Source organism: Hippocampus guttulatus, chromosome 10, assembly GCF_054856545.1.
Source record: "Hippocampus guttulatus isolate MCC_2025c chromosome 10, RoL_Hgut_1.0, whole genome shotgun sequence".
In the NCBI taxonomy this organism is placed as follows: domain Eukaryota; kingdom Metazoa; phylum Chordata; class Actinopteri; order Syngnathiformes; family Syngnathidae; genus Hippocampus; species Hippocampus guttulatus.
In genome coordinates this window covers 2,943,446-2,968,184 of record NC_141270.1, presented here as the reverse complement: position 1 = coordinate 2,968,184, position 24,739 = coordinate 2,943,446, and the positions used below count along the sequence as shown (strand labels likewise).

The following is a 24,739-nucleotide window of genomic DNA, read 5'->3' as shown; positions in this document are numbered from 1 at the left end:
TTGAAAATTGCATTGAAAAAGAAATGAAAAAAAATGCACGATTACGGAATACACTTGCACGTATTTTTCCCCAAATTATACGTTCTCTGATGTTAACTTTGAAGCGCCACCAAATTCATAAAGGCAGAATTTTGAACCGGGGACGAATGAACTGTTGTGCAGTGTCTAGCATATTTACTGAATGATAATGTACCTCAACTGAGACTTTTTGTACTTCATCGAAACTCAACATATTTTAAATTTAAGTTTGAAATGGTATACCAGTGACCACTTTTCACGTTCTCCACACATATTCAAACCTGTTTGATTTGAATCAATGTTCTGGTCCAAAAAACAGGCCCTTAAAGGCGATTGCAATGCATTAAGCCAGCCGACTCGCGAGACCTGCTTGCTCCCTAAATGAATTTGAAAGGGGCCGGGGGGCTAACAAGGTTTTGTGGGGATCGGGGTTGGTGGGGGGGTTGGGTTGTCATCCCAGCTCCTCTATTTATGGATTATTGTTTAAAAAGTCGATTCTTCACCATTCTGTTTTATATCAACTGGGAATTAAGGAGCCGACGGGAAATTGTGTTTGCTGCTGTGTGACATGAATGGGCAGCGGGCAGGCACATGCAGGGAGGGAGCAAATGCGGTTATGTCATTGCTCTTGGCAAACTATTAAACACAGTAATACCCTCATCTTTGCCGCTCGCCATTCACCTATTTTGTGCCCTTTCGGAAACACCTTATGGTGTTGCTTAAGCCCCGTCTGAATGCGAGTTGGTTTCAAGGAGGTATGTTGAGCTAATTCAAGCCTGGGTAGTTAGCGGACGTTGCGCAGAGTCTCAGAAATACGTGCGTGTGCACTTCCAATGCATCTTTTTTCAAAATTAACGGATTTATATACCTTTTTTTTAATTTTTTTTTATTCGGTGAGGTAAGATAAATGAATGGCTAGAAGCGAGCACGCTTGGCCCCATTTGGAAAACGAGTGAAAGTGAGAACAGGACTACTTTTAAAAGGTGCTTGTGTCTTTTAAAGCTGATAATTTACTTTGTATGCCTATCATATAGGCCAGGGGTGATCTGCTTTCGCGGGCCACTTCAAATGATGTGGCGGCCCACATCTGGCCCCCGGGCCTTGAGTTTGACACCAGTGAAATAGGCAATTATTTCCCTCTCATGGAGGCCGCCTTACCTCAGTGAGCAACGAAATAAGAATGCGCACAGTAAAATGGATAACGTTTCTCTTTGCCGCGGGAAAAGAAAGAAAAAAAGTGTCCTATTTGAGACGTTCCGTGTAGAATATCAACAGTTCTGAGCTCTCCCCCGCACACGGCGCTCATAGGCAAAGCGTTCCCATCACCTCGTTAAACCCTCCGAGAACAATATTGAACACCAAATCTGAATTTGCGGTTTAATGGGCAAAAATGCACCCGGGGGGCCTCATTGTTAAAGTAGCATTTCTTGAGCGGCCCATTTTTAAAGTGGGCCCTCGCCCGTCCAATATGCATCTGACTATTTAGAGGCGACACTACCTGAAGAGAAGCGAGGGCTATTACTGTCCAGATAAGTCCATTAGCATTACCTTTGACACAATAATGGATGTGAGATACAATTTTGGGCTCTCCATTTTGTATTTCTAAGGATAATAGGGGGATTATCTGGAAGGCCTTCTGCCGCCGCACTCAAGAGCGAGACCACGCTGAGGACAGAAAGCCCCGGCAACAGTTGTTTTTGCTCTCGCCAAGACCCTCTCGCAAGATAAAGCATGTCATTATTCTATTAAAGACCTACAATTTTTGTAATGGCTGTGGCAGCGGTCTGCAGAAGTGCACGAGGCTTCTTCAATATCCTGGACATTATTTGCTCGTTTAGTTAAATGATCTTTCTAATTACTGCTAATGACGCTGTCTCCCTCAGTTCTGATGTGGCCACGTCTTAATATACCGTGGCATTCTTTTTTTTTCATGGGGGGGGGCTGGGGGGGGCGGAGATAATGACCTCTCAGGAGGCTCGGGCCGCACGATGCACACGTGGCAAATTGCCTTGTTTCCTGCCATCTTGTCTTCCTGCAAATCGCTAAATTGAGTTTCAGGGGCCGCATTAGAACGCTTAAGTTTGCTTTCGAAGCTCTTTCCACTGATTGGCTCAGGTCTGCTCTTGCTTATTTGTTGGGTGCATGCTTATATGTGGATGTACATTCACTTTGTAATGACGGATTGTGCAATTTAAAACAGGGTGTCCTCGGTTCATGGCCTGTTTTATCCCCCCCAATTGTGGCCGAGTTGCATGAATTGAAGTCAAACTGCGCTGCAATATATCACTAAGATACATGAACACAATCGTGAAATCATAAGCACAGTAGAATGTTGACTGTTGAGAGGAAATTCGTTCTCTGACCACACTCTCATCTTAAATCAGCTTTTCCCATTGAAATGAATGGAAGTGCCTATAATCCGTTCAGACCTTCACTTAGGGTGCCTGCCTTGGCCACCAGGAAGAAGTGTCAGACACATACTGATATGCACGACTGCCCTGGAGATTCAGCTCTTCGCTCAGCTTCTCAGTATGGCAGTAATGTTAATCATTCCTTGCAGAGGATAAAGAACGTATACCTCCATGTTGTTTCCCATTGTAACTAACCTAATCTATTTTAGCATTAAGTTGTATTTGTTTTTAATACGCTCTGTGAAACTCTTGGTTTGATGTTTTGTTTGACAGCAATTTAACTGTACTTGCTAACCTATGTGGTCCTCGGTTTCTGATGGAATTGCGATCCCAGAACATTAAAGGAGGAGTTTGTACTTGGTTCTTTATCTATGTGCAATTTGGGATAGGTTCCAGCCCTGATGAGGGCAAACTTGCACAGGTGTACCTAATGTTTTGTCCAGAGTGAGGCCGCCCAGGCTCTCTGTCTTCCTCCCACAGTTTCCATTACTCCCATCATGAATTACACGCCCGCGTGACATACGCTTGAATGTAAAAAGGCACGACGCGTCATCTCGACAAATCTTCATCGGCGCGCCACGTCCGGCTGTCTCTTTGCACTTTAAACCACTTCAAATCATTTTCATGGCACCCGCTATTAAAATGTGGCACCTCCACCTATTCATCTTTTTTGGAGGGGGGTCGGGGGGGGGCAATATTGCATTCTGTCATCGCATCTCCACACACGTGAGCGTGGCCGTAAATCAAGCGGGTCACGTCGGCTCATGCAGATTCCGCCCCGTCACGCCTGATGACATAACGACCACTTTGGAAGCTCATAAACAGCTTCATTCAAGCAAACCTACGCTGCTCCTTGTCATAAGCTCCCTTCCTGTGTCACAAATTCATCTCCTCCCGTCTTGTCAGCCATTGGCCGTAAATCACTTGTGCTCTCTCGCCGTTTGACCTTATGGCGTCCACTGTGAGGTCACCACAGCGTGGCTGTCGTCCTGATTTGGCCGTTAGCTTGTGCGGGTACAAAAGTGTGAGCGTGCCGCTCCTTTGTACTGTGTATGATGTGACACCCAAGAAAAGCGACTTTGATCACTTCCCATCAACCGCAAGGCATTTGAGTGCGCGTGTGGGTGACAATAGTAAAACCGACTTCATAATTTGGCAGTGGATGCAGGGCCTTAAAAAGAAATTTGACGTTTTGGAAAAGTGGCATTAGGATGCAAAATCCAGGAAGGCTTTTTTTTTTCTTTCCTTAATGTGTCTGAAAATACACTTAATACAAAACAAATGCACCCAATTTGGACTGGAATAGAAAATTTATTGAATGAGGTTATTCCCGGAGCATTAAATGACAATAAAAACGAGGACATTTGTGTTCCTTAAATGGAAGTATTGTGTTTTTTGTTAAAAAAAATATAATGGGGGGAAAAAATGTATACATTATATTTTTGGGTGATGCGAAGGCTAAAATGGTGGATGAGTGGTCAAATTCAACTAAACGGTAGAAAAGGATTTGAATTCATAATACACATGGTGTATTTAATACATACAGGAAGCTTGGTTGCCTTCTCTTGAGATTTACTGCATATAAATGCCTCCTCATACAGTCAATATACAGGCTATAGCGGGGGTGTCCAAACTGTGGCCCTGGGGGATTTGCATCCATTTTTTTTTTGCGACACACAGCATATATTCAAAACAACATTTGACACGACTTGCAATGTTTAAAAAAAAAAAGAGAGAGGAATGCAAAGTGGGCCAACCACTATAACGCCTATTTCACGAATGAACTGTTTTATATCGAGCTTTTCCAGGTATGCAAAGACACACGTACAAAAAAATCAAATAAAATACAACTTCACCAGTAACTAAATGTCTCCAGATTCTGAATTAAAAATGCCTCAAAACATTTACAAATTATACTCCTCCATTGAAATGAATGGAAATGCCATTAATCCGTTCAAGCCCCCCCCCCCCCCCAAAAATAGTCTCATCACATTTAACAGAAAGCTGTGATGTGGCATTTTTTCCAAAAACAAACATAATACAGTATATAAACAATATCTAATCTCTCGATGGGTTGGCTTTAATGTGTTTAATAAATTAATGTCAAAGTGGGCCTCGGAGGGAAAGGTTTGGACACCCCTGCAGGGCTATCAGAACCAGAAGGTGTGCGTCCGTTTCAGTAGTCAACCTTATTGTACAGGTTGTATAAAGGCAGGGCGGGCAGGTTGCTCCCGGGGTAGTAGAGTGGCGTGGGGAAGGCGATGGAACGTGGCACGGGGACGCGCAGCAAGGAGTTCTCCCGGAAAACCAGCGGCATGCCCACGAGAGTCTGCGCCGACGCGTGCGCCATGTTGGCCGCCTCCAGCTCGGCCGAGAGCTGCCGCTTCCATTTGTTCCTGCGGTTCTGAAACCACGTCTTGACCTGCGTTTCGGTCAGCTGCAGGCTGGACGCCAGGCAGGCGCGCTCCGAGCTGCTCAGGTAGCGCTTCATGTCGAACGTGGACTCCAGCTGGTACACCTGGCTGCGAGAGAACACGGTGCGCGTCTTCTTCTTGGCCGAGGAGCCCTGCGGGTGCTTGTCGGCACCGTCCGACTGCCGCTCCTCCGACAAGGGGGACAGCAGGGCTCGCTCCTGCTCCTCCTCTTTGTTGTAGTCGTGCAGGAGGGGCGGCCGCCTCGCCAGACCCTCGTTGGCGGACAGGAGCCCTTTGGCGGGACCTATGGGGCCACCAAGCGTACGTTAGGGTTTTTAAGCATACTTTTATGCGCGAGGACCACCGCTTGTCAAGTCCCCTTGGGATGGATGGGAATGAATAGATTACTCTGCTTATTTTCTATTCCATAAATGCAATATTTAGACTAGTGGTGCCACATAGAAGATATTATTGCCAAGAAGGTTGTCGCCTAGAGTTCCACTTTCAGTAAGCAACTACAAGGTGTGTCAGAAAAGTTCCAGGACTGGTGTCACAAAAAAATATATTTCAAACCCAAACTACAAGTTCTCCCCAAATGATTCAACCAGCATGTCTACAAAGACAGAATGCAGAATTTGTTTCGTTCAATGCCCAGAGCATCTCACCCATCATGGCTCTGTGTTTTTTTTTCCTAAAGCTCCAAAAATTTTACATTTTCCCTGAATTCCACATTTCCCACTCCCCAAATAAGCATTCGACAAAAAGGTTCCTCCTCGTCTTTCCCAAGTTTCAGTCCTGTCCTGCTTGAACACTGCGATTGCCTTGTGGAAGCGCCAAGTAAAGGCCAGGTTGAAGCTGCCGTTTTCCTTCGACAGCCTAAATATTGAGAATAAATCAAATAGAATCATCATTCCGAACTCTAAATCTTCAGTTCGTTCAGAACATCTTGGAAACTATTTTCTACATCCCACATTTCCAAGCTCTTCCCAGTAAAATTCATAAATCAAAGACATATTGTTCATATCCCCCCCCCCCCTCATTCGGGACATCTTGAGAACTATTCACATTTTCAGAAATTTCCAAATTATTATTGTATTACCGCCCCCCCCTTCCCCCAAAAACCCGGAATTGCACATTTCTCAACCACATACTGAGAACATTCCACTTCTTATAATTTACACTTGAACGTTTCAATTAAATCCAGGCCATTTTAGTTCTGCTTTGCAGCATTCAAAAACATTCTCTACAGAAAGTGTTTGCTCTTATTTGTGTGGCACTTTCACCAGAGGACTCACAAAGTGCCTCACATAGTTCGAGATTGCTGTACTCTCGACGAACTACTGCTCCATCCACATTTCTCCACCCTTCGATCAATTCTAAATTCAAGTCGTCCAAGTCTTGTGTTCTACATTTCAACACTTATTTTAATTTCACAGCATTTTAATTAATCTTTTCAGCATTTAAACGCAATTCCGATTCAGAAAATTGCATTCTCTTGTTTCTGTAACAAACGTGACCACGAATGCCCAAAAAAGTCCTTGATTTTTTTATTTTTGTATTGTTAAATCTTGCTTATTTTTTCAGAGCTATAACTACTACAGAAATGAAACATTTGACAGCTAGTACGAAAAAAACCCCTCAACAAATCAAAGCGATCTGATGGCACTGGAATTCCAGCTTTCAGTGTCCACTGAAGAGGCAGCTCAGCGCTTCAAATGAAGTGCTTTCCAACATTTGGGGGGGGGGGGGGGGGTTGAGGCTTTATCACCTCGAGTTTTTAATTTCGTGCCATGCAGCCATTAGAAGTGAAATGTGGTCAGCGGGACAACAAAATGACAGCAAATCCACCAGCGTGACCGGTAACGCCATCGGGTTCACGAGCCTCCTACCTAATCGATTTATCTTATTTTATTTTATTTTTTCGGTTTAAATGAACATTCGTTGCGCAGGCATCAAGCGTGCGATGGTGTCATCGCGGCGCCTTTCAAGCGCGAGGGTCATTAACGTCATTTCACACGCGCCTTTGAACACGGAATTGTTTCAACTTGCAGGGAGCCAGTGAAGGGTGCCCCTCTTGCGCGAAATCCGAGGTGACGTTTCCCCCCTTTTTTTTATTTAAATAAACAATACTCAACCCGTCGGTGTTAATCTGCTCTCACACACGCGCGCAGCCCCCCCCCACACACACACACACTCACACACGCGGCTTCTGTGCAACCATTTAACGCCCAATTGACGACGCACGCAGCAAACACGTCTCATCAATTAGCCGCCTCGATTACATTTGAAATAAGAGCGAGCGAGTGCAACTCATTATTTTCACCGCCGCTGTGACGAAGCCGAGGATGAAACAAGGGCTGCACGAGTGTCACCCATAAAATTCAATTAGAGCCCGATGCAATTAAAAGCCTGACATGTTTTACTTGGATTTAATTTTATATATATATATATATATATATATATATATGTGTGTGTGTGTGTGTGTGTGTGTGTGTGTGTGTGTGTGTGTGTGTGTAAAGAAAAACAATTGCCACATTTTGAAGTCAGCACAAACAAATTAAATCGGCCTCATAATAATAATTACAGTGTCAGCCAATAAAAAAATAAAGAAGAGAAGAACTCATTGAAACGGCGATTCAGGGGTGAGTCTAATACTTGGGTGGCTTGACTTGATTCGTGGAGTGACGGGGGTGGTATTTAAGTTCACTATAACAATTTACATGTTACATTTAAGTGTTATCTTTGCAAAGACAGTCCTTAGTTGGACAGTTAGTGTCCTCATGCAGCTAAACTACACACACACACACACACACACACACACCAACCCCCCCCCCCCCCATGCGCCTAAATAAGGTCAGCAAAAGCAGTAATAAACGACACATGAAATTATGAGAAATTGAGCTGTATATTTTACAGTGGTCCCTAACAGTGTCACGATGTAGCTGAATACGGTGACCAAAATACCAGAATGGACCATTCTTTATAATTAAAGGAAACCATATTAATAGCATCAAAAGTGAACGTCATTGTGTTTGTAAATGCACATTTTTGTTCCTGCTCGTGTTGGTGCTTATCGGACCAAAAAGGTGTTACCTGATCAAGTGTCACCAAGCATGTAGCTAAACAAAATGACCAGAAATACTAGAATCATTTATCCGTAGTCATAAAATATTACTCAATGAATTGTATTTAAACGAAGCGATTTTAGTTTTGTAAATGCCGATTTTCTGATCCAACTCTTGCATTGCGTCTCATTGGATTGGGCAAGTGTCCCCGATAAATTGTCACCGCGCGCGCAACTCGATGAGATGATCAAAAAGGTAGAATAATAACTCATGAGAATTAAACATCTATCCGAATTCGTGACATCAAAACTGAGCATTTGTATCTTTAGAAAATGCAAACATTCGGCGCAGCTGTTGTAACGGACCTCAATTGGATCGTGCAGGTGTCGCCAAAATATCAGAAAGCGCCGGCGCGTGTACACGCAACCACAATAATCAAGCATTCGCATTTTAATAAGTTAAATCATACGGCGAGTGTTGTCTATTCACCTAAGCACGAGAAGGCGTTGTGCTGCCGGTGCGGTCCGCACGCGTGTCGGCGGGCCGGCTCGGAGCAGAAGCAGTCCGCCGCGTCTTCGCCGCCGCTGCACTCCTCCTCGGAGGACACGGACAGCGTCCTCCTCCGCGTCGCCACTAGTCCCTTGGTGAGTTCTTTGCTACCGGAGCGCGGCGGCAGCAGCAGCGGAGATGGCGGCGGGTGAGGGTGAGGGTGCGGGGCCGGGGTTGGGGGCGCCTCGGACGGCGGCGTGCCCAGGATGGATCGGATGGTGAAGCTGGAAATGGGCCCCGTCGAGCCCTTGCTCCCGCTGTCTTCTGCGCTACTCATGGTCGCCTCATAACACTTATCGATAGGGAGCTCTCCTGTGTCGCGTTATTCCGTTATAATGACAAGAAGAAGAAGAAGTGGGGGGGGGGGGGAGGTGCGGGAAAAAGAAATAAAACAAAACACACATGCACGCGAGACGTCTTTTGTCCGCTTAATAGCGCGGGGGGGCTTTTACATTGAAGTGGAGTTGGAGGTGTTTTTTGTCCGTGCGGCGTCAGGGAACGTGAGCGCTTTGGCCGGTCCTCCTCCTCCTCCTCCTCGGAGGCGCCGAAGCTGGCGTGGGAGCTTATTTGCATGAAGGTAAACTCCTCCTGGGCCAATCCCGCCAGCCATTACCCTGCGCGCACATTTTAAAACGGAGAGAGAGGAAACAATGCTTCCACTTATGGCCTGAACAAAATGTGACACCTCTTACATTGAATAAATTGTGTTCGTTTGTGGTGTGCACGCCCCGCCGCCCCCCCCTAATTGTTTTAATTGACTAATTTTCTCTTCCTAAAGCCGACTTACCCATATACTGTACCTTTTTGATAACCTTCTCCTTTAAAACGAGAAGTTTGCCATTTTTCCCCCCTCAAAAAGCAATTTTTGTCATGTCTGTCGGTACAACCCGACAGTCAGTCAAGGCAGCTTCACGGAGGCGCTATGTCCATTTTACTCATAAGGTAGCTCAATGTGCTTCACTTAGTTCAAAACCAGTCAAATTATCCGGATTTACAAACAAAAGGCATTTAGACGTTTAAAATCAAAATAAAGCAATAAAAAGTAGTTTGATTAAACGTTTTAAAATAACCTACAGCGCATGAAATTTGATTGTCGTCTTTTTTTTAAAAAAAAACAAACAAACAAAAAACAATCATGGAGAGCTCCAGATCAATAGCATCCCCATTCATTCCAATGAGGAAAGAGTTTTCATCGAACATATTCAACCTATAAGTCCACTGGACAGGCAATTATAAACATTTTAGGCAAATACTTGATGATTTTCTTATAAGAGGCATGGCTTAGTCATTACAGAATATTCACTGTATATTTTATGTATTTTTCACCAGTCACCTGATCGCTTACAAAATGCGTGCTGCACATGCCAGTTTATGTCATGTGACTCATTATCAGCATTTAAGAATTCATTTGGTCATTAACAAGCTAATCTGCCTTGTAGTGCTGGACACTGGCTAATTGATTAATTGATTGGCGGTGGTGGGAAGAGAGGTGAGCTCTGTGTGTGTGTGTGGTGGGGGTGGTGCAATTCCCCACCCATCATCACACATACTAGTGGCGGTGAGACAGCTGCAGGGTTGGAGTGGCCACATGATGCCTGTTTGACTTCGTTCTAAGAGAGGTCCGGACACATTACAAATGGCGGCCTTTAATCATGGTGTCAGCGGCCTTCACTTGCAGCATGAATGCATCAGGATGGTCTGGGCGGCGAAGGGTGGGGGGGGGGGGGGCCGGGTGGACACTGGCAGGTGATTTTGGTGCTGCAAGAGCTCCACTGATTATCCGAATTCGGATTTGACATCATACGATAGCAATCCCAAATGAAGGTCATTGATGCCTGCCCAAAAATGTTTGTCATTGCCTAAAGATGCCACAGGATGGTGGCAAAGCACTTCCTGTGGCATCACAAAAAAATAACGATGAGAAGATCTGACCTTTATTTGGAGTTAATCAAAGGCACTTTTAATGGTGGCAGGTATGCGCTGACTCCGGTATTAGTTGAATTTCAGTGTGATTGGTTCATTCTGGGCGGCACGGTGGTCGAATGGTTAGCACCTCCACCTTGCAGCGCAAAAGTTTTGTGTTTGATTCCGGCCCCGGTATGGAGTGTATTGTTGCCTTGCCTGTCTACATGTGTTGTCTCACTATTTGTGTTCAGAGGGTGTAAAGCTGTCGTCAAAATAGTAACCTCATCAATGACATTTGCCATTATGTGTTAGCATTAATTAAGCTGGTGGGAGCAAAGGGCAACAATCATTGCTAATAGTAAACTCGTCAATGGTATTTTCAATTATGTGTTAACATTAAACTCCTGGAAGCAAATTGCCTCTGTCCATGCTAATAGTAAGCTTGTCAATAGAATTTCCCATTATGTATTAGCATTAAGCCAGTGGGAGCACCCCGAAACTAGCGATGCTAATTGTTAGCTCACCAGTGACATTTCCCATGATACGGTATAGCATTAAGCTAGTGAAAGCGTTCTCAGGGTATTGTTTGATTGTCAGAAATGCACCGTGTTATTTGTCTTTTGCCCATGTATTGGATTTCATTAGATAGTCCTGATCCTGTCGGAAATTTTAATTGTGTATAATGAGTGCGTTTTATCAAACTTGGGGAGGGGAAAAAAGATTTAGATAACACCCAAATCAATTGTGACTTGTAGCAAAGTGAGATGAGTTTATCCTGGAGATCGTTGTGGGACGTATATGCACTCATGCTGCCCATGTATCACAAGGGTGGGGGCAAGCGTCAGGGACCACGCCCCCCCCTGCCCCAATACCCCCCCCCCCCTCCCCACCACCCCGTTGGCTCTCCATCACGATGACGGGTGGCGTCTGGCTAGCCTTTACCAACCGCAACAAGCGAACAAGAATATCCTTATTTGGAGGACGCTTGTGTGTGTGTGTGGGGGGGGGGGGGTAATGGAGCGATTTGATGTGGAAATCAAGCCTCGCTAAATATTAAACAACACGCGTGGATTATGATCCATGGCGTGTCAGGCCTCTAGAATAAGGAAATTACCCGAGAAAATGATATCGATAAATTTTCTAAGTATAAACGTTGATGATGTTTCGATTTTCATTCAAGAAAGAAAGGAGCCGTGCTCTTTCTTTTCTTTTCCCCCCCTCTTCTTTCCCCTGCTGTGGGTGCGTGAGAGAGTTGTAAATGCGAGCGGAGCCCCGGAGGTGCGGCATTTATGTAATGTGAGTGTGGAAATGAACTGGGTAATTTATTGGAGAACACAAAGTCAGGAAGATTGGATCAGCACCGCCTATCCAAGGGCTCCTATCCATCAAGTTCCAATTAACAAGCTAACCATTGACTTTTAATGGCTTTCCAATCTACTGCCCTGATAGACTCATCAATTCCTCGGGGAGAAATTAAGAACATCGACCGCCAAACGCCTCCTCCCACTGTTCACGCCCAACCACACCGCACCCTCCCCGCGGCGAGCCGGTGCGGTTCTTCACGGCAACTATATGTCAAATTAAAAACACAATTAAAATTTAAACTGTTCCAATCAGACGCGGCCCCGCAACCTATGTTTCACTTAATGGAACCTTGATGAAAATCGGATGCTCGCTTTCCATCACGTGGCGAATTCTTTGCAAAACAAGGCCGTGCGTCCGCGCACGCGCTGTATGTCTCGGAGCAGAGGCGGAACGGAAGGGACGCGTCACCGGTGATCTCTCTCTGCCTAAATAACCGTGGCGTAGCCAATTACGCGCGCACTTTGGAGAGGCAAAAACATGAACAACTTCAGGCATTTTGCAAGAGCGTGAGGTCAAATGCCCCGGATGTAGCTTGCATCGTTGTCATAAGACGCCTTGGCTGATTCCACTTCATTTTTAGAAAGGAAAATGTTGGCGACAAATGCATTTACGCACACCTTGTTTGAAAACATCTCTGCGAGTAAGGCTTTGGCTGACCTACAAATCATCAATGCGACTTAAAATCCCCCCCCCCCCAAATGCCTGATCATGTAATGGGATTTTTTTTGGGGGGGGCGTGACAATGGAAATTATCGAGTGGTAATTTTATTTCCAATTTATACGCCCACATCAAGGTCATCACCCAGCCGAGGTGCGTGAGCTGGCCTGACTTAACGGCCGCAATGTGCACGCATGCATGCGTGCAGACGCGGACGGTCGATACACGCTGCACTCCCGTGTGCGTGCGTGCGCGCGCGCGTGTGTGTGCGCGCGTTCCAGAGGAAGGGAATAATGTCTAATCTATTCATTTGCGGTAATGGAGTGGCGTGTGGCGTGCGCGCTAAAGGTGCACGTCGATAACGATGATGATGATGATGATGATGAGGATGATGGCGACGATCGGATCGGAGGGAACATATTGTCTGGTGATGAGGTCATCGTGCGCGGCAGACTGAGTCGTTTCGAGCATTATTAGTGCCGTCATTAATAGTGGATGTCGTCTACAGATGTCCGCGCAAAAGTGACAATACTTGAGTTGTGCGCGGCTGTCAATTTAAAGGGACCGCGCTCAACATTTTTGAGTCTGCACGGCGATTCAAATCGGAATGTAAAACTATACCGGGATGAAGATGGGCTACGTGAATCACACGTGATAGAGAGTGAGACAATTCTGAAAAATGATGTATTTTAGAGTCATTGAATGAAAATACAAACTTTCATCCCCGCGCAATTAAAACCAAAATGATATGATTCTTTACCTTAATGTTGAGAGAAAGACTCTTGTGTCGCTGCGAGGAATTCAGATCGGCACGTCCTTGCGGCACGCGTGGTCCAATGCATAAATATGTCACAAAAACAGATTGAACCGGCTTCATTGTTATTCTAATTGGAAAATAAAATCATGTAGAAAGAATATTCACCAAATGAAATCAAATACTGTATATTCACTTCTCCCAAAATGGTATACATTGCATAAAAAACTGCATTCAAATGTATAATTACGTCCCTTGAAATAAAATGAATAAAATTACTACAGGGAAAATAATTATTATTATTTTTTGTCCTAAATTTCCCAAAATAACCCCCCCCCCCCCCCCACACACACACACACACACAGTTACACACGGAGGTCGTTGGCTGTTTCGTGGCATCAAGTGTCCGGTGACACTTGTCGGATCACGTGTGTTACAAAGTAGCAGCTCAATAATTTATCTTGGAAATGTTCTCCATTCATGCTCTTCAACATACCTGCGCTTCAGACCAACCGCTGCCAAATGTGCATGGGTTGAACATCTTTTTAAACATAACCTAGCTCATCTAAATAATTTTTTTTGGTTTCTCATTCATTAAAATACAAATGCTGAAACATCAAAGGAGATGTGGAAACTCACACACACACACACACACACACACACACACACACACGGTAATGCCCACTCGTGTGGCTCCATTGCAAACGATTATTTTGACAAGATGGTGGTAATTACGCATCTAATTGAAGGGGCCATTTTTATGCAAAATGTATTTTTTTAAATCCACCTGTCACCCAACCTCCCCTCCCCCATGAATGAAATTAAAATCAAACCGCCCCAACGCCACGGTGCAAAAATGAACAATAAATGGGGGGGGGGGATATCGGGAATAGTCTCCATTTATTTCACCACGTGGTTCATCAATACAATATTAAAAGAAACGATGTGTGTGTTTCTGTACACAGAAACAAACAAAAAAAATCTCCGCGTCAATTAAATATTTACATTTACATAACTCCATACAGCAAAATGGAAAACCTCAACCTAATGACACAAACAACACGGCCATGTACAGTTGGGAGTGCCTTGATTGTCAGCCGTCATGACGTCAGCCGTCTTTTGTCACAACAAATCAAGTCAAATGTACAAATTATTATTGTTTGGGATGATGAATTGCACATAACTGTGAAAAAAAGTATTTTTTTTAACGAATAAGCCAGTCATGGGACTTCTTTTAGACTGTAAACAAAAACTACCCCCCCCCCAAAAAAACAACAAAAAAAACAGAAGAAATAAAAAAATAGACACTCTTTAGGCAGTGTTCGCAGGTACACCTGAGATGATGATAACAACGGTAATAGTAATAACAATGTGGTTGAATTGTCGGATCACATGTAGACCGCCAGGGGCCTTTTCAGTGGTTTTCTTGCTCGCTTCTTCATCGAGTACAAAAATAGGGAGTCTTTTTTTCTTCTTTTTTCTTTATTTTTTTTCTCTCTCTCTCTCTCTCGCTTTGTCTCTCACACGGGTCTGAGCAGCGGCACGGAGGTGACGATGGGGTGCGAGTAGTAGACGCCCGGGTGCGGGAAAGTGAGCAGCGGCTGGCTGGTGGGCACGTTGGCGGGGGCAGCCTGGCCGTCCGCCGCCGAGTTCTCGTGGTAGAGGATGGGCACCCGCACGATCCTCTGCGCGGCGGCGTGGCTCAAGTTGGCCGCCTCCAACTCGGCGGCCAGCTGCCGCTTCCACTTGTTGCGGCGGTTCTGGAACCAGATCTTCACCTGGGTCTCGGTCAGGTGAAGCGAGGCGGCCAGGCCAGCGCGTTCCGAGCTGCTCAGGTAGCGCTTCATGTCGAACGTGGACTCCAGCTGGAAGACTTGGCTGCGCGAGAACACTGTGCGGGTCTTCTTCTTGCGGCACGGCTTCTTGTCTCCTCCGTTTCCGCCGCCTCCGCCGTCGTCGTCGCGCTTCTTCCAGTCGTCCAGCTCGTCCTTCTTGGCCTCGTCCGAATCGCTCTCCTCCAAGATGATCTCGTCGCCGCTTTTGCTGGCCGTGCGCTCGTCGTCGTCGTCGTCGTCGTCGTCTTTGGTCTCCGGCTCGGACTTGAGCAGCAGCTCCGGGGAGTCCCGCTCCGTGCCCGACGTCGGGGACGAGTCCCTGGCTGTCAGCTTATCTGCGGCGGCTGCGCGAGGGAAACACGGCAGGGGGGGGGGGGGGGGGGGGGGTTAAGGCCAGCAGTCTTTTCTATACTGCATTTTGTTGACATGTTATAAAAGTGGATTTCATGAGCCGACCGCTTTGCAAGACGTCATTCAACAAATATTTGAGAAAACACACGCGGTCGACTCCAAAACACATACTAAATGGCGATGCAATATCGTTTGATTTCCATTTAAAATGGGTTCTGAAGGAGCCAAAGAAATTATTGTTCTTTACTTTTATTCAATTAATTAATACAGCAGTGGTTTTAATCACCCTGATATCAAAATTCGTGAACAAAATTAAATATATTATGCAGGGGGCCTTAAACAACTCCTTTCATCATTATTCATATTAGTCGTATAACGAAGCAGGATGCCAACACATATTTTTTTGTAACATTTTCGGGAAACATAATAAAAAATAATTAGAACCAACAAGAACAACCCGACAGTTGCGTCAACCTTTTCCGATTACCTGAACCTGAATTACCCAGAATATACAAAAAGAAAAACAATTTTTTTTCCGAAAGCACTTTTTGGGGGGGGGGGTGTCATATTTTTGAAAAAGAACCCCCAAAAATGAACAAGAACAGTCCTAGATTCTCCTCATTTGAACCTTTTCCGGTTCCCTGAATCTGAAGTAGCCAGAAAAACATTTTTTTTTTGCAAGCACTTGGGCGTTTTCTTTAGCTATTGTGGCAGTACATTAACAGAAACAACTACTCGAATTGATGCGTATTATATTTCCAATCACACACCTTGGTGGAGGTCTATTTATCCATCCGTCCATCCCTGTGTCTTACCTTCACTTCTGTGGATGTGCGCGGTGGAGTTGAGGGCGTAAGGGTACCACCAGGCCGAGGTGCGCTCCAGGTAGTGTGCGGGCAGAGTGAAGCGCTGCGCCGGCAGCTCGAAGCGAGGGAAGCCGAAGTCGGCCACTTGCGACAGGGAGAAGCCCCCGGCAGCCTCCAGGGCCGACCGCTGGGCCGCCAGCGCCGGCGACGGGGAAGGCGGCTTCGGCTTGCTGGGCGGCTTGCTTTCGCAGTTGAGCAGGTTCTTGATAAAGAAGGGCGAGTCCTTGGCCGGAGCCTCCTGCGTGGTCTCGGGCATGGCGGCGGAGGCTCGTTTTTTTTTGTTTCTCTTTCTTTTGTGTTGGGTTGTTTGTTTGTTTGTTTTTGGGGTTTTTGCTTTGCTCGGCGGTGAAATGAAACTAGAGAGACGGAAGGCGGCGGAGGGGCAGCGGGAGCGTACGCAGGCGTGACAGATGGATCATCCCGGGGCTCGAACGCCGAACCGCGAGACGCTGTGCGGGCGCGTGATGCTAATGACGAAATAAAAATGTCATCCAAGTTAAATGCGGAAAGTACAGGCGATTGGGCTCGCACAATGGCAAATGGGATTAAGGCAGCGACTTTGAGGAGGGAGGAGAGAGAACGAGAGAGAGAGAGAGAGAGAGAGAGAGAGAGAGAGAGAGAGAGAGAGAGAGAGAGAGAGAGAGAGAGAGAGAGGACATCCTCCCCGCTTTGGCTGCTGGGCGTGCGTGCGCGTGTACGCGCGCGCGTGTCCGACTGTTATTGCTCTCATAAAGTCCCGTTAGGCAGCAAATGAGCAGCAGGCTGTTAACGCCAAAAGGATGCAGCTCAACGCTCATTGGACACTTCATTAGGGACAGCCGCAGCATCTTGTGACACAAACCGTTTGGTCTTCACTCAAATGATGATGATCGGCTCTGATTGACCATGTCAGAGAGGCGTTAATTTAACGCTACTTTGTTAATGTGGCCGTAGATTGTGAGATTTGTGAGATATCTGGAAGTGAGAAATGTTTCATATTTTGGTAACCTTAAGAGGGGGTCAAAATATTTGAACCGGCCTGCAGTGTGATCCAGTACATTTATGGAATAATGCAACAGAAAAAATAATACATGAATGAATAAAAGCAAGTGCTGTGTGTGTGCGTGCGTGCGTGCGTGTGTGTGTGTGTGTGTTGTTTTATATGGTGCAGGTGTTCCTAATGGCCTAGTGGCTGTTGAGTGGACATTTTCTGTTCATACACCCGACCTCTCAAAGGTAGTATTTTCAATCAGTAAAACAGTAAGTGACTAACGTGCTAAAGAGCAATTATAAAATCTTTATGTGTCTCACAATGGAGAAATTCCTAATTTACAACAGCAAAATTATGAAAGACAAAAAGTACATAAATAAATATAAAATATACATTTTAAAAATGTGTGAGTGGGGGTGAGTCCAGGTTTTCAATTAATTAGAACTGCTGAAGTTGATTGGCAAAAAAAAAAAGAAAGAAGAATGAAGTAACATTCTGTATGTTGCTTGTTATGTTCCCGGAAATAATTTAGATGGTACTGGAAAAAAAATGTAGCCACCCACTCTTTACAGTGTTGCACCAAAGGCCGATTAGATTCATATTTCTCACCCATTGATTTTTTTTTTTCACGAGATTGAGGTCCGCGTCCAAGGTTACACGGTCATTTATTCCTCTCCAATCGATGTGCTTAATTCATCCGTCGGATTGGGCCTCGTCGCTGCAGATGTGTTATGAATATTCTCTCATTGATATTAATTGACTTGTGTTAAAAAAAAAAAAAAAGAAAAGAAAAAAGAAAAACTGGAGTGGACTTAGTGAATGGCGAAGAGCGGTGAGACAGCGCCCTCTGTGGTCCGAGAAGAGGAATTATGAATTGTGAGCATGGACGCGTGGAAAGTGGAGCATTAGTCAGAAATAGAATAACTCAATACAAATTATACAATATTAATAAAAAGGCATACTTGTTTTACAAATGGTGTAACCTTGAAATATAGTATTTATACGCTACTCGAAAGCGGCCTGAAACTCAGAGGAGCTAAAATGATAAAGCCACCGATTTGTTTGCTTTGTGTTGACTTGTGTTTCCACCACACTTGTTTGGTAGACTTTTGTGAAGTTGTGGTCGTGAACGCTAAAAAGATCAAAGTGTGTAGAACGACTGTAAAATAACAACTTTAATTTAAGTCAATAAATTAATTGCCTTTCATATTCATTCGTGGATCATTTATTTGCCATTGTTTTACTGTGAGACTAACTGAAAACACCAAAACATTGATATATTTTAAATCCGATATTATTTATTGTAATATAGATTTATTTGTGGTTCAGTCTTGTGTTCCTTTAAAAAAAAAATCGAAGGGAAGATCACCGTGAAAAAAGAAACAATCGAAATTCACAAATTTCAAAGCCCCTTCCGCTCCATTTTTCTTTCAGACTTTGCCTTTCCCGCACAAGAAAATGCGCCACGTGTAAAAGTTAAAATCAGGTCGACTGTGTGAATAGTCTTAAATAATTCTGGCCTGGATCAGTCGCATTGATTCGAAAGGCGTATGCGGAATCGGGGTTGGGCACACAGGCGTCCTGCTCCAGCTCCATAAGTCTATTTTTGCTGCTCCTCGGGTAGGTTAGTGTGACTTTTGATTTTATTTATTTCAAAGCGGCCAGTTATCGATTATTTCACAGAGAGGTGGATGGGGGGGGGGGGAGAAAAAATGACAAATGGCAGCGGCGAATGACACGGTCAGCAGGTTCTATTAGAGAAATGATAGCGTTGCCGGCGCTTTGTTAAAAGCTCCAGTTTAGCTACTTTATAGGTTTACATCCATCACCGTCTAATGACCTGTTTGATGAAAAACACGCGCTTGGCTGACAACGGCCGCGTGCAGCCAACTTGGCAGCGTAATTGCCCCCATATTAAATATAGATTTTTGTTTTGATATCTTGTGAGAATTCCTTCTGTGGGTGATGGGGAGGAAAATGTGGTTAAAGCTTGAGAAAGGAGAAAAAAACGGTCGTACGATGTCCATAGAACGGAACAATAGGAGCGTAGAATTTTAGTATTACTATGGCTATGACTATAAGTATTTAGATGGTTTAAAAAAACGGTGGGGGGGGATTTTTTTTGGCAGGGGTTCTAAAAGAAGTCAAATATAAGTCACTTTAAAGCAGGGGTGTCAAACTCATTTCACATTGCGGGCCACATATGGACTCGGTAGATGTCAAGTGGGCCAGACCATTAACATTATTCCATACTCTGCTATAAATAACCAAAATATCTTGTCTTTCATTTGTTTTGGGATAAAGAAGCATTGGCGCATTGATACCGTCTTTGCCCGAGGACAGCTGGGATAAGCGGATTCGAAAATGGATGACAAAAGCCTTGCGATTGAATGGGGGGTGTGTAAACTTTTTTAAATTTTTTTCCAAGGACTTAATGCAAAACAATTCTTTGCTTTGCTGGAGTGCAATTCTAAATAAATGTCGATTTTTTTTTTCTTACAACAGGTGAGCCTATAGGATGTTCGACGCTACGTTTTAAGGCTGAAAATTACAAAGATATTTCTCAGAATTCATTTTCCCGCCAATAAGAATAACAACAAGGTTTGCAATGAAAACTCCCAAAGAAGACTTTTTTTTTTCATACGGTATCAAATAATGAAAGCGTATTTTAACGGGTACCTCCATCTCACAGGCAAGCTTGTGCAGAATGTCTTTGTGCTCTTGTAGACAAGCAGTAAAGTGGACAAAAATGGCCGCTTCCACGGTGGCTGCAACATCGATTGCAAAAAGCCACGCGCCCCCTTTGTCCTTCTTGCACTTTTAACTGGGCCACTCCTGTCGGGACGAGCCATTAAACCCGTGAAGGCCACGCGGGGGGATTGCTTAGATTTAAGTATTGCATTTAACTTGTAAAGGAATTGGTGTCCCTCCGCTGACCCGGCGCGCTTTAATTGGGATTTTGCGGCTATCGATTGCCGAGTGGCCGAGTGAATCTTGAATTACGGCCCGATTAGCTTTTACCTCGGCATCTCGCGCCGGCCAGTCGAAGGAGCTCGATGTCTTGTCGCGCTTGATTGCGGGAAATCGGGTTACTTCCTGCGGAAACAGCAGGCGACGGATTTCAGCGGCGAGGCATGAGACAAATGTGTGCAAAGGGGGTGTCTTGAAATTTCATTCATTGACAAATACGCGTTGGCTCTTGCCCCTTGCAGCGGCTTCGTTTTAACTCCAAATAAATGATTCATTGACGCTAAAGAATCCGACCGATAGCGCCGGCTTGCTCGTGTGTTTAAGCAGTTGAAAAATGAAACGCATCGGCGGAGGCCCTGTTAACTTAGTCCCACCTAATTTGCTGTGTCAAGAGGCCAACGTGATGTCGACTAGCCACATCCTGGCATGCCCATGAAGCAGGAGTTGACGGATTGTTTCCAGCCCTTCAAAAATAAGATGACAAAATTCTCCTAAAACGCGTGTGGAAATTTGTGTTCTGGTCAAGGTTAAAATTATTGGTCATGATTCCAAAACATCGGTTCGGACTAAACACAAATCACAATCACACAAATTTGAAATAGGATTGGCTCATTGTGAACATAGCCACATCCCAAGTGATAACAGGGTGTGCACACTTACGCAAACACATTAGTTTAGTTAGAACTTCCACTTCTTATAATTTTTTTTTAAATTCAATTGACTTTTTATTATTGAAAGGATTTGGCTTGGCCTTGTATTATTATTATTCTTTTTTAAGGCATTTGAAGACAGAGATCTAATCACCAAACGGTGAAACCGGCAGGCGGCCCAGCGCGCCATCAATAATGCAATTTCTGGTGTCACAACAGCAACCGGGGTTCCCCCCCCCCCCCCCCCACCCAACCTTTCCGAAACTTTTCCCCACTGCCGATCGGCGCTGCCCCGCCATTCGAGGCGCGCCTTGTGAATTTAATGGATTCTGTACAAATAATATTCCGCCATAATGGAAAAGGTTGAAGTCACCGAAGACAGATGAAGCCATAAACACGTATAATTGAGAATCAAAGACCGATAAATTTTAAACTGCGAGCCATTCTCTCTTTTTTAGATGATGATCTATGTTGCGGCAGCAGCAGGGAAATGGAAGAGATTATGTGTGTGGGGCGGGGGGGGGGGGAATTATAACAATAAATTTTCTAAACATACACCTTGATTATGCTTCGATTTTTCGGAGGGGTGGAGGGCGGCGGAAAGGAGGCTGGGCCGGTTGATGGCTCGCTGGCAAAATGGCACCATAAAATAGGCCTGCTGCTCTTTTGCCTGCTGAGCGTCGGCATGCCTAGAGGTGCAATGCCCCTACCCCCCCAAACGGGGAGGGAGGGGGGAAATGAATTGTGTAATTTATTGCAAACGTGCACACAGTGAGATTAGATCAGCATATCCCATCAGAGGAACAACAATCAATCAGCCTCTAGTTAACAGCTTGAAACACATAAACCAGGGTGCCTAATGGCTTTCCAATTTAACAGATTGATAGACTTATCCGCTCCTCGGGGATGAATTAAGAAAATCGAGTACTCTCACACAAGTCAGGGCACTTTTGACAGGATCTTTTCACCCTTTTGGCACGGCCGCCGTCTTTACGGCTTTGTGTGACGACAAGGCTAATCTGAAAATGGGGGGGGAAGTTGAGTTGATTATTTTTTTTTAAATCTTTCCGTTTGCGAGCGCGCCTGAAGAGCTGATTTGCGATTCAGATGAGGCCCGGGCTGGAAGTGCGGCACATGTGCAAGCGAGAATGGGCTCATTTTAATGACCTGATTATGGCGGGTCATTTGGAAAGTGTGAAATCAAGGGAGCTATTGAAAGCCACTTAACAATATCAAATGTGACCGGGGTGAGCTACTTTGCCAAAAAGCTGAATTGGGCTAGCCAAAAATGAACTTGTTAGTTTAATATCACTTGAAACACACGATTGATTTCCAACTAAATAAATAACTAACAATTGGAAATGATGTTTCTCAGTTTCATCCTATCGATCTAGTTATTTATTTATTTTGTTTTTACAAAAACCAAGACCGTGAGCTCTTCACCTCCGAAATACCCTTTCCCTCATTGTGGGTGCGTTTGGAAAACACACTCAGAGCGCACTGCTTCACTCAGACCGTTCGGAAACTCAGAACGTTGTTTAAATGTGTCGTTCGGTCATTCAGCGTGCCCCCAAAACCAGTGCAGCAGGCACTACAGATGGAAACAGTTCGAGCACGAGCTGCTCATCATATGCTGTGTTCAGAAGTTAACGTGAGCGGCGCATGCTCAGCATCCCGCAGCACACGAGGACGTTTCTTTTTAGTTTAAAATGGCTTACCCTCACAACAATTCCGCATCGAATTGTAGCCGAAGGAGGAATGGCAATCCTCTGGAGGAGTCCGCCAATCACCGTGTTGCTGCAAAATTAAGTAGGTGCTGCCATCAATGACGTGTTTCTGACAGACGTGAGAAAGCGTTTTTCGAAACTCCAGAAAGATGACTCGGGTGAGGTCTGAACCAAAGACTGGTCACCACCGGAGACCCTACAGTTCGCTTTTTTTTCTCCTGAATAGATCGTAGACATGCAGAAGGACTCTGGAGGATGTAGAAGGATGACACATTCCAAAAAAAGAACTGATAAAGTAAGTCAAGGTGGTTTATTTAGTGAGGATGTGGGTACAGAGGAGACTTGAAATTACAAACAAGAGCAAAATTCTTCAAATCAACAAGCATTCCTCCTTGCCAATGACTCCACGGATACACTTTTCTTCGTCACCCCAAGGCTCGTGTCTTCCCTGTCGACACAACATGAGCGACCCTATTGTTTTGGTTGGTGGGTGTCAAACGCCCCCCTCCCAACCCCACCCTCACCGTGACAGACGTAATTTTGCGTTTGCTTGCTGCGTTATCTCCATCTGCTTGGCCGCACGACGGCTCGTCTCCCGACCTCGGCAGCTGTCAGAGCGGAACAGGGCCTCAGGCCATATTGGGGACGGCGCACGCACTCAATTACACACACACATACATGACAATCAACCAGCCTGATATGTACTTCATTTATATCTTTAAATTCTGGCACCTAAAATTAATTTGGTCCAGGAACCTTGGTAAACCAGCTCTAACAGCAGTTCTATCCAAACTGTTAGAAAAAAAAAAGAGCTAAAACAATCTATTAAGTTCAAAAAGCGACTTGCTAATTGTCATGCTAGCGCTATAGAGTTAGCTCATATACTGACGCTTGTTTTGGTTTGCCAAACAGTTTCTTCGGCTCCTTTCCCACATCGGTTTTGTGAAATAAGAACCTAAAAGTTCTGGATATTCTTCTGGATATGACCCCCGTCTACCCCCCCCCCCCCCCCCTCAAAACAAAACAAAAAAACTATCTACTATAAAAGCAAAAACGGGAATCGGGGATAGGGACCAGCCCCAAATCGAAAGGGGTCTCTCAAAACTGCTTTCTTAATAAATCAAAGATGGAGAGCCGAGCCGTGACAGTTCTATCTTCCCCACATTTTAATGTCCTCCAAGACCCCGCAGGGCGCGCAGGAAAATTAACCATTTAATAGCAATAAATAACCGCTTCTGACTCAAGGGGACTCCACATCAGTCTCCGTCCATCATATCAGCCGCGCATATAAATCACGAAATAGCGGATGTAAGGGGCCGATCAAATATTTTATGACTGTGCGGGAATGCTCTTTTCCCTCTATCAGCTCAACCAACAACTTCCAACGTTAAGACTAAAACACATTCAACTCAGAAACCGTCCGTGCCTGCAAAAGCGCCCCCTGCACTGTTGCCTCCTGCTATTTATCTTTCCTTTTCCGTCAATTGCGGTCTCATTAATGCCTCTCAATTCATTCCTTGACCGCCCCCCCCCCCCGACCCCCTTTTCTCTTCCTCCCGTTGACGTATTTGATAGCACCTTGTATTTGTCAGAAAGCAACATATTGATTGTTGGTAAAAACATAAGCGCAAATCAAATCAGCTCCGTTTTGTCGATGGATGGGACACTGCCCACCTCCTCGCGCAGGGAACGGGGTGGGGGGGGGGGCAGTTATTGACCAATTGACTCGATGCGAAGAAGGGGCATTCTTCTCCCCCGCAGTGTAAAGACCTCCGACGTTAGGCTAAGCGATCACGACGCCGCCTCGGCGTCCGTCCATCTCCGCTAGCGCTAATACCCGACCGACTCTATGGAAGTCTTCCATCAGCGCCGCGACATATTTGGGTTTGTATTTTCCTTTGATAGGGGGCAGAACCTGCAACATACGCTTTTACGCGGCCCCCCCGGCGCCATTAGAAAGCCCGCCGTCATGTGGGTTATTTACGAGAAACTATTTCCCGCTTACTTACGCGGGCTGCTTATTTCTTCCCCCGTGACCCGCTGTCGATCCGTTTCCCCGAAAGCCTTCGAGCGAAAGACATCTTCTCCGTGTCCACAGGTCAGCCTCGGCAATTGAGCCGAGATTGAATAGCGGTCTGGAGTGGGATGAAAGGCACGGGTTGGCCTTTATTGTGTTGGGAGAGAAGGAGTGCTGGGAGAGGTGCGTTGAAAAGCCCCCATGGAAGGCTTCC

At 45.2% G+C, this 24,739-nt stretch overlaps 2 protein-coding genes across 2 annotated transcripts; both read right to left on the bottom strand.

The window, feature by feature from the left end:
- Positions 1 to 3,742: 3,742 nt before the first annotated feature.
- hmx2 (H6 family homeobox 2) lies at positions 3,743 to 8,773 on the bottom strand. Its single transcript, XM_086122299.1, has 2 exons — positions 8,398 to 8,773; positions 3,743 to 5,147 (listed from the first exon to the last, which is right to left on the bottom strand). The coding sequence occupies exons 1-2, from the start codon at positions 8,732 to 8,734 to the stop codon at positions 4,606 to 4,608; spliced, it is 879 nt and encodes a 292-aa protein (XP_085978425.1). The 5' UTR covers positions 8,735 to 8,773; the 3' UTR covers positions 3,743 to 4,605.
- A 5,249-nt stretch (positions 8,774 to 14,022) lies between these two features.
- Positions 14,023 to 16,714, bottom strand: hmx3a (H6 family homeobox 3a). The gene is made up of 2 exons (XM_086122258.1): positions 16,141 to 16,714; positions 14,023 to 15,318 (listed from the first exon to the last, which is right to left on the bottom strand). The coding sequence occupies exons 1-2, from the start codon at positions 16,445 to 16,447 to the stop codon at positions 14,660 to 14,662; spliced, it is 966 nt and encodes a 321-aa protein (XP_085978384.1). The 5' UTR covers positions 16,448 to 16,714; the 3' UTR covers positions 14,023 to 14,659.
- Positions 16,715 to 24,739: the final 8,025 nt, after the last annotated feature.